The sequence below is a fragment of the Charadrius vociferus genome, unplaced genomic scaffold (genome assembly GCF_000708025.1).
Source record: "Charadrius vociferus isolate BGI_N301 unplaced genomic scaffold, ASM70802v2 scaffold51, whole genome shotgun sequence".
In the NCBI taxonomy this organism is placed as follows: Eukaryota; Metazoa; Chordata; class Aves; order Charadriiformes; family Charadriidae; genus Charadrius; species Charadrius vociferus.
In genome coordinates, this window is record NW_009646939.1 from 4963230 (window position 1) to 4973612 (window position 10383).

The 10383-nt window shown below is 41.5% G+C and overlaps 1 protein-coding gene across 1 annotated transcript in view; it reads left to right on the forward strand.

The window, feature by feature from the left end:
• Positions 1 to 8283, forward strand: part of ARPP21 (cAMP-regulated phosphoprotein, 21kDa) — a 106333-nt gene extending 98050 nt beyond the window's left edge. The window contains exons 20-21 of the mRNA XM_009894998.1: positions 6161 to 6312; positions 7464 to 8283. Coding sequence (XP_009893300.1) covers positions 6161 to 6312; positions 7464 to 7721 — 410 coding nt within the window. The 3' untranslated portion in view covers positions 7722 to 8283. The remainder of the gene's footprint in view (positions 1 to 6160; positions 6313 to 7463) is intronic.
• The last annotated feature ends 2100 nt before the right edge of the window (positions 8284 to 10383 follow it).

The window sequence follows — 10383 nt, forward strand, 5'->3', positions numbered from 1 at the left end:
TTTTCCTTCGTTTCAGTTTTGCAAGTACTTTGGGATGGACCATCTCAGAGCCTTTGGCAAATAAGTGAATTGCCAAAAACTTTGCCAAACTTACCAATGTGTGCATGACTGAATTCTAGTTTTACAATGACACTTTTTCTTCTCTGATTAGTAACTCATTATGGGCATTGTAAGTTTCTGTGATTATAAAGTAAAAGCTACATCCACCCACTTTAATACTTTACCCATATCTGACTTTAAAAAGTAAAGGAAAACATAGCCGCACAAAATTGTGAGAATAGAGACCAATCGTATTCTTTAGCCTACAAAACCTACTGAGTGCTACTCCAGCCAGGGCAAAGTAAACTACAATAGGTCAGAAATAGCCCTTAGAATATCTACCGTACACAGGTGAGCTCTCTGCTTGTGGAGTGACTTGGGCGACATTGCCAGTCTGTGATCAAAGGGAGGAGAGGTTGGGAAGAGGATCCTGTCTCATGTGCAAAAGATTAGTCTTTTCCTTGGAAGATAGGAAAACTGTTAAGAGCTAACTGGCTAACATTTTCAGAAGTATTTCAAATCGGGAACGTGTAATTTAATGCTCTAGATAATACTGGACACAGAGCCCACTCTAATCATATCTTTATTCCCAGAACTTCTCAAACTGATTAATATCTTCTAGCGAGCTGTCCATCCTCATTTTAGAGGTTTTGGGTGATAGCAGATGTTTTTCCTCTCTGGGTAAATTGCACCCTTGTTAATTATAAGATCTGCTGAAACTGAATTTTATTTCTAATCTGAACAGTTCTAGGTTTATCTTCCAACCATGTAATTTTATTATACCGTTTTCTATTCTGTTCAAGAAGTATCTACCAGCAGATACCTCTTCTTCTTTGGAATAAATTGAGCAGAGTGAGCTCATTAGGTCTCCCAGGAAGAGGTGCACTTTCTGACCTTGGATCATTTTTGTAGCTCTCTTCTCTGCCCATATCAGTTTTGGGGAGTCTTCTGCAAACGAAAGCCCCCATGGCCAGCACACCACTTGGGACTGGGTGCAGAATCTGCTGTTACACTGTTTTCAGTAGGTGGCAGGGTATTCCCTTGTGTCCACACCCAGAAGTGGTGCTCTCTCCCCTTGGCTTTTCTGTGGAGCTCAAATTCAATCTCTTCCAGGTGGCAGTTGCAGCAAAGGCTGAGCTGGTCTATACTGGGCAGGCGTATAGTACCAGAAAGGCACTGCAGTAGTTGCAGAGCGGGCAGGAGCACGACCAGATCTGTATAGCATTGCACCGAGACCAGTTAGCCCTGCTGAGGTTTTGCTCTTGAAGTTATTTTTGGCCTTTGCTTGTTTGAGCCACTGCAGCGTGTTGTCAAGGTACCTGCATTTTGGGTTTGCCGGTGGCAATGGCTCAGCTTCTCCCAGCGCTACACTGAGTGAAGAAGGAAGGGAGCAGATGAGCTCTCAAAGCACTTCACATCAAAACCACTGTGAATTTAGGCATTTGCATGACATGGGCTTAGATGCAAGGACTCTGTTCATGTGGTAAGAGTACAATAAGATTTGCAGTTCAGGGACTCGGGCCAGACTGCCACGCTTGTCAGCTGAAGTGCCAATTACTCTTTACTCAGAGTGCTGGTACGCATATTACAATGCTATCTTGCTAATATGTGCTTCAAATCTAAAATGAGCAATGAAAGTCCCTCCAAACATGGATGTGCTCTTCATGAAGGATGTATGCTGAGGCCAGCAGAGCCCCAAACATGCTTAATTACAGCTCTGGGTGACATTACTGGCAGAGGTATTCGACCACTGCATTTTGTCTTTTGAGCTCTGTAGCCTCATTGAGAAATTAAAACATTTGTGGCTGTTTCATGCAGTCTTTCTTCCCCTGGGATGTTTAAGTTATCTGACTGCCAGCTCGGTGATGCAGGCTGTAAAGGTTCAGAGAATTACCTTGATGGGATGACGGCCTCTTCCATTTCGACTGCAATCCAAGGCTCGTTTTTCCTCTGAGGCTTTCGTTGAAATTCTGTGCACGATTTGTTCCTCTGGTTGTTTAACAATGTCTCTCATGTTTGCCCTGGTTTAAAAAAATCCTCCTTTGTAGCAGAGATAACATAGAGCAGGATGATATAATTGCAGTAAAGAGGCCCTGGAGCTTGCAGTAATAGGATGGTTCATCTGATGTGTACTGCCATTAGAAAATAACCCACGTATGTATGTTCTCAGGGGACAGTAAAGAGGCTTTTAAGGATTACACTTTATGTAGTATGAAAGCTAATGAGCAAAAGAGCAAGTGTGAAGAAAACTATTGCTGCAGAAACCATGGTGCCTCTTCCTATTCTCACTTGTTTCCTGACACCTTTTTAGCTCCAAGATATCTACCTCTGTCCAGCAATGCATGGGTTTTCATGCATTGCAGTCAGTTGACAAGACTTTTGAAGACACTGTATTGTTTTCATGTCGTTGAAAAATAAATAGCATGTCAAAAGCATGGCGGAGCTGAGTCGAGAATTGAAACTGCTGTGTGTGCACAAAATAAATAATTTTGGGGGAAATAGTGATCTCTGATAGGCTATGCCTTCAGAAAAAAAAAAAAGAAAGATTTGCTAGAATGATATAGTTTCACAAAAATTGCTGAAAGGTTGATATATTAAGACTATCACTTATGCAGAGTCTCAATTCTCCCATCCCCATTCTTTTCCTGGCCAGTGCGCAAAAACATATGAAGACATCAAAACACAGTAAATACTGAAGGATCCGTTTCAAATGTTATGTGGCATGCAGAGTCAGAGCTGCAGAATTTGGGCTGCAGAGGTAGGAAATTCAGAGCAGCTGGTTTCTGATATTAACAACTTCTTATTCAAGTGGATTGCCACATAAAGTGCCACTTTCTTCCCCTTGCATTTGTGCTGAAACAGAAGCTGTCTAACAGAATGGATTTGGGCTTCTTTGTTTTTTTTTTCCACAGCATTTTGCTCTTACAGAGCTTGTTGTAGGTAAAGAAATTTATTCAACTTTTAATACACTCCAACAGTGCAGACAGGGTACAGAGTATCTTTGTACGTTGTCGGGTTTTTCTGTTCAATGGAATAGATGAACTTGCATCTTTCTTCATATATTTAACGTAGTAAAGGGTCAGACTTTGCTATCAGGTAAAGTAAAGTGGGTTCACTTGAGTTGCAGAGCCTTGAAGAGGATGCTGGATTTTGACGAAGTGCTGTAGGGGGTTCTGCAGCAAGGTCTGACATGCATAACTTCATTGTATCCCAAAGGGTACTGATCATAAAAAAGAAGTCCATGAATATTAAGTGAGGAAGAGATGACAGCCAGCATCTTTGCAAGGATACAAGCAGGCCAGTAACCTTCTTAAACATCGTTTCCACCCACAAGTCAAGGGAGCAAACGGTCGAGAGACCGTGGTACCTCCTTCTGGGCCAAAGAAGTGACTTAATTTCCCTTAACAGCAAAGAGGGTTCAGGAGACAATGCAATCAGATTCTTATGTTAATACCTCTTTGCTCCCATCTAATCACATTAGAAGTGTGTTAGAGTGCATGTGCATTTTTTTTTTCTGTTAGTATTGAGGCCCTCCCTGTGGTCAGAGCGTTGTAAAGGGCTTGCAGAAGGAGTAGGAAAGAGGTCTTCTCCTGACTCTCAGGAGTGTAAGCAAGACTCTGCATGTTGGGACAGGATGTACATGTCCTGTGGGCAGAAGAAACGGCTGAAGTCCTTGAAGAGTAAAAAGATTGTTAAAATAATAACCCATAGCGTAGTGGACCTCAGTTCTTAACCCATCCCTTTTTGTATTCCTGCACCTAAAACGTGGAGTGGTTGTGGCACATACCTAAGCAGTGTTTGCTAATACAGAGCAGACTTCCAGGGCAGAGTTACATGTTATTGTAATACCTCCATGAGATGATGCCTACATGCTCAGCATAAGGGTAAATACTTCGTAATTTCCATAATTTCTTGTTTCAGTTTGATAGACGTGTCTGTATTGGGCAATAAATTCGTTGCATTTGGAGAATACAGAACACAAAGCCGAGGTAAAGTGACAGCTGTATGTCCAAACATACAGCAGAATATCAGCAGTAGACTGACTAAAGTAATGTTAATGCAATTATATTTACTAGAGGTAATAGAAGCGCTTTTCTCTATTTGACCCCAGGGGTGTCTGTCTGTCTCTGCAGAGCACCAGTCCACCGCCCTGTGCCAGTGCATCACAGTCCAACTCTGTGAGCCCAGATCTGATGTTTGATTGCATTTCCCCACTTAGTGTCACTTGATCCCTGGTCCACCATCAATCTATTGTTCATTGCAACATCTGGGACTTACTTTGACAACTGCAAGTGACATGAGATGAATTATCTGTTGCTGCTTCCGCTGTCAGTTTCCTCCTTTCTGCTTAAACTTCCAGTCTTGCAAATACCAGAATAGTAGTGCTAAATTTTTTATTTCTCTCCTTTCTCCCCCTCTCCCCCCACCCCAATTGGTATATTGGAGCAGAAGAGCAATTTTATTATTGCTGTATAAGCCTTCTGAAACTCAGTTACAGCGCTTCTGATGTTGGTAATGTTTGTGACTTAAAAATATGCTGACACTGTGTTTGTGCATAGTAAAAGAGCAAATTTGAATGTATAATAATCTGGTGCATTTGGGAGATGCTATATCCCAGCCAAGTTAATCACTCATGGAATTATTTTTTTTTATTTTGCTCAGTTGACTGGAGATGTTAATCTCATATCTGTGGAAAGGCATCTTTAATGCCAAAAAATTGATCAGAGATACGGGACACTTCTCTGGCATCAGAAAAGTCTTTGAAGGAAAGCTGTCAGTTGACAATAGACCAGCAGGAACAGAAACATTTGTTACTTTATTTTTCTTACATAATGAAGAAATACCCAGGTGATGATTTCCAATTCGTGAAGTATATTGAACCGTGTACTGTATTCATGAATATAAATTGAGCAGACGTGACACACATTTTTCATATAAAAATAACACTGCATCGCTCCTTCTGATAATTCTTCTTTGCCTGAAATATGCTTATTCTGAGAACATCACTACAGAGTTAATAGTGCACTACATAACTGCATGTTAAAAAATACGAGTGCTAAAGGACAAAGAATGCCTTAAAGAGAAATTATTCATAGTTTTATAATGACTGTGGCTGGCTGCATTTTTCAAGGACAGGATCTTTCTGCACCTTTCCTTTCCCACTTTTTCTACAAAATCCTTCATCTCTAAACAGCAGCATCGCCCAGCAGGCCCACTTCCATCCAGCAAGGCTCATTCTCAGGCTGGATTGTGTCTCTGCCAAGCAGCGCACTGCTTGCACTTCGCTTCCCGTGCAGGCTTCTGCCTCATTAGCAGCTTTGCCCTCCTGATCATCCAGACTTTGCCCGTTTCTCAGTTAGTCCTAAAAGAGCCGTCCCAGCAGAAAACCTGCAATGTTGTGGTGACTTTGAACACAGAGCCGATCACAGGTTGAAACAGAAGCATCAGCTTCTCATCCCTGTGCGGTCACTTGTGTGTCAGCAGGGTTTCCACCAAACAACAGGGAGGACCAGACACTCCCTAATTTATGATTTTCCTCTTTTGCCAAACACTAAACTAGTAGGGTGGAATATGACCCTTAATATACTCTAATCGTATAAAAAGCCTGGCGTGTAGGAGCCAGTGTGTATACAGATGTTCTTGATTCAATAAAGCCTTCTCTGTTTACATCATGCTAGGGAGCTGCATTACAAGAATGGTAAGAGGGTAAGATAAGAAACGTGGCCTGAAAGAAAACTACCAGATTAGACTGTGAAGGCCAAATACTGGTGTCCTTGAAGCTAGTGGGAGTTTTGCCTCTGAGAAAGTAGCCAGAAGCACCCTGTGTCTTGTTCAGGGCTTTACAATCCTGTGCTGAAGTCGGGCATCCCTCAAGGTGGTCTCTGCCGCAGGGTTGAAGATCATAAGGAAAGCATGCTGCCCACTCATGTAAGCCTGGCAGGGCTGTCAACTCACAGCATTTGTTTATTCCCCTTCAATTTTTCACTTCCAGTAATGCTTCTTTAAAAACAGAGCAACTTTTCGACAAATGCAGGGAAAAATGATGGGGCTGTTTGCTGTTCCTGAGAACAGTTTTAATTTTCCCGCGACAGGGTATTTGAAGACATCTTTCTTCTTCCAGGTTACCAGCCTGTCCTGCCAAACCAGCAGCAGGGGTTCCAGGGTCTTATGGGAATGCAGCAGCCGCCCCAAAGCCAGAACCTGATGAATAATCAACAGGGAAATCAGGTGCAAGGCATGATGGTGCAGTATCCAGCCATGTCGTCTTATCAGGTACTTGGGAGCCCTAAAGAAAGACTGCTTTGCTTGGAGAGTCCTTAATTGAATTGAATTTTCGTAGCGCAGAATGGTCTTTATTATTTCATTAGGACAGCGTGTGGCAGGAGGCCTCCTGATAAATATGCTTCTAAGTCAAAGTGGTTTCTTTGCTTCCTGTTTACGTATTCTTAGTACTCCTGATTTTCATTCTGAGTTGGGAATACTTCAAATGAACTATTTATTACAGCCTGCAGTGCGGGTAAAATGTCACAAATGATGAAAGAATTAAACTTCTTCCTGTGAAGAAAATAAATTTAAAAAAATAAAAGACAGAACATTGTTCTTGTTTTTTTTTTTTTTGCCAGTGCAGTGATGTTTCCTGTAATGAAGTTGAGGGCTTTGCTTGAACCAGTTAAAAATTGCTCATCTGTGGAGACTCTTGCCAAGGGTTTCACCATGTCCTCAATAACAAGCTGTAGCCAGATAGATTTTTGTTTATTGGGTTTTGGGGAGAGGGAAGGCAGTGGCTTGATTTTTACCAAGTCCATAAGTTATCCAGACTTACTTCTCCAACCTTATACCTGGTTTCCGTAAGATATGCCAAGAGGCTGTGAGAGGTGGCCTGTGCTTACGTTTCCTGCTGGTCCCTCTAGAAAGTTAAGAAACTAAATGACATCTAATTCATTTTAATAGATTGCACTGATTGAGCAGCCATTCGCCTTTTCCCTTGGCTTCCCTGAAAACACTGCAGCAACCCAGGTGGAAATGGGGGAATTGCTTGTGGGTAAAATTTTCCCCTTACATCTTCAGAATTACTGTACTGAAAATGTGTTTTAAAGGTTAATGATTAAGTTAAAGGTTTAGACCTTTTAAATGGCCTAGATATAGTGTTTGCACTGATCCCAGAAATTCATATTGAGCTAGATCACGACAGAGCCACTTACTATACCCGGGAGCAGAGGGATTTCTCTTTAACCCTTCTCTAACAAAGAAAATCCTCAGGGATGAGAACTGTTCTGAGCAGCAGAAAACGACACATTTTGGCAGAACATGTTGTATATGCAAATTCAGCTAGAAGGAAGATAGGGATACTTGGGACCTACTTTAATTTGCTTAGTAATTACTTTTTTTTTTTTTTCCTTACGTCTTTCCACATTGCTACCTAGGTGCCAATGACCCAGGGTTCTCAAGGATTGCCACAACAATCATATCAACAACCAATCATGCTACCTAATCAATCAGGTCAAGGAACACTTACAGCCACTGGAATGCCTGTCTACTGTAATGTCATACCTCCTGCCCCACAGAACAACCTACGGTTGATTGCCCCACACTGCCCCTCCAATAACGTTCCAGTTATTTCTGCCAGCTGCAGGACAAACTGTGCGAGCATTAACAACGCAGGGTGGCAGGTCAAGTACTGACACTGTGGCTTAGTGTGGATGTACGAGGATAGCGGTGCATTATTTGACAAATAACTCATGGCCTTCAAATGAAGAGGAACACAACAGGATAATCAGTTGAGGACATAAGTACTGACTATGCTCAAGTGATTTGCTGCTGGAAAAACCTGTAAAAAAATAAAAATAAAATAAATTTTGAAAAAAAAAATGTTTGCTGGTTAATGGTGCATATTTTTGTCATGTCTGCTAGGTATGCCTTTATAGCTTAGCTAGTGACATGAATTCATTGAGGTAAGATTTTTTCCTACCACTGAACACCACTGTGTAGATTGTAATATCCCTGATTCGGATTAGTTTTGTACTTTGTGTTGAGTTTGTGAAGCTAAAAGTATTTAAAAATATAATGAAAATCACATTGTACCAAAGCTGTAATGGAAATGAAAAAAATAAAAACAAAAAAAGAATTACTGAATGGAAGGAATAATTTATATACACTATAGAGTTTTTTTATGGATATATACTGTATTGTAGTGCTTAATCACAATAAAGCTATTTGACCTCATGGAGAAAGGTCATGTTTCTACCACCTGCTTGGTCTCCTCTCTGTTTCTGAGTGAGTGAACTTTGCTTTGGTTCTACATTGCCTTGTTTCAGGTGAAACTCATGGGGGAATGATGCTTAACGGGCATATGGGAGTTTGATGAGAAGACAACATACCTGTGTCTTAGCATGTAGTACCATAGCGGCTAAGACCAATTAGAAATTGTAGCATAGTCACCCAGAAAGTGTTCAATGAGTGATGTACCAGATCATCTTAAACTAGGTTTGTGCTTTTCCTATCCCTTGGACCAGCAATGTCACAAACACAATTCACCACTGCTACAAGCGTCTGCTAAGTCATACCTCTTCGAGAGGCCATACGACAGTTGTAGATAAGAAGACAGAGATATCCCATTATATCCCATCCACTTGCTGGAAGATCAGTTGCTACTGATGTCGCAACCACAGTACCCAGCAACGCTTCTGCTACATAGAGATACTCTACCCGAGTATTGGTACACCAGCTATAGAGCAGTTTTGCAATGAAAAAATGACAACCCAAGAATCTACTCTATCATGTTCAAGTAGTGGGGACGAATAATATCTTTGGGGGTTTGGCTCTTGAAACATGCAGCACAGTGGTTTGCCAGAAGTTTTTAGAACTTTTTTTTTTTTAAATTCCTGTGGTGTTTCTCATTATTATGTCCATGTTCACTCAAGTTCCCAGCTTGTTCTGATAAATTATTCTTCATTCATAAATGCTGCATGGAGTCCCTCATTCTGCTTCAATGGTGACAACATTTGAGTCACAAATGTGTTTACCAGGAAAAGCCTGTGTCGTTTTCCGCTTAAGCTGCATTTTTGATCAGTTTTGAACACCTTTAAGATAGGTAGGAGTTGAGCACTCCAGAATTATGCATACTCATCATGAAAAAGCCCGAGATCCTTCTGTGTGTAAAATCTGTGTGCGTCATAGTACGATTTTAGGTACACTCAAGATGACAGCAGCCTACAATGCCCTTGACCATTATTAATCTGAATGTGAAACAGCTTTTATTTTAACTTTAAGACAGGTGGCTTTTCCTTTACCCACTTCAGCTGTGGAAGCAGGAACTGGAAGGGCTACAACCCATATTTGAAATAAAAATTTTTCTTTTCTATACAATGAACAGATATCTTTCAGAGTTCAATCTTTTTTTGCATATGTGCCTTAAAGTGTGGAATCCAGTCCCGTGGGATCATAAGAAAGCCAAACACTGAATTTTATGTAGTGTAATCACGATTCATTTGCTGAGAGATAGTCAAGAACATGAGCAGGTAAGTAAACACAATTCACTCTTCAATTAGAGGTGAAATGCCTTGGGAGACCCTACTGATTGATATTTTTTTTTTTCCTTTTTTTTAAATCGAGACACTGCATTTGAATTTTGCCTGTGACCCTGAGCTCTCATTTCAGATGCCCTGCATTTTATGGCTTATTTCCATGTTTTATATACTATGGAGGTTTCTCTCCTAGCATTACTATAATTACACATAATTGGGTTTGCTGCTGCTGAATGAATGTGTATCCTTTGTATACGCTGCAGAATCCAGCAGGAAGGATGTGCAGGTGACCTTGTTCAGGACAGGTTGTGTGTAGCCAGGATGAATGAGCCGAGGCCAGGGAGGAGCGAATCTCTGTGCACGCGGTGCCTGGAGTAAAGAGATCCTTTGGTAATCACTATATTTAAGTCTCATTTCTTCTCTTCCCTGAACCACTTCTGTTACCTTATTGATCTTCCTTCTCGTCAGAGAACTATGAATGAATTGCCTGGTAAAAAGAAATCCGCCCTCAGCATGGTAGATCGATGGCAAGCCGGGCTGTAGATGCTCTCAGTAGCGACGGGGAAGGAAGTCAAAAAGCCAAGCCTAGGAATCTTACTTCTGTAAAGACACAATTTCCGCATGTCTTTGAGCCACTTGTTGCCACGTCCCCTTGGCAAGCAGCAAATCCCATGATTGCCCATGGCCACGAGTTCCCATGATTTACCTGTCTCTGCCCATTCAATGATCGGCTCATGTGAAACATGCAAATAGCTGCAGGAGCAGGGATCCCGCTGACTGACTTCTCTCAGCCTTGTGGCAGCAGCAGCTACTGTCACAC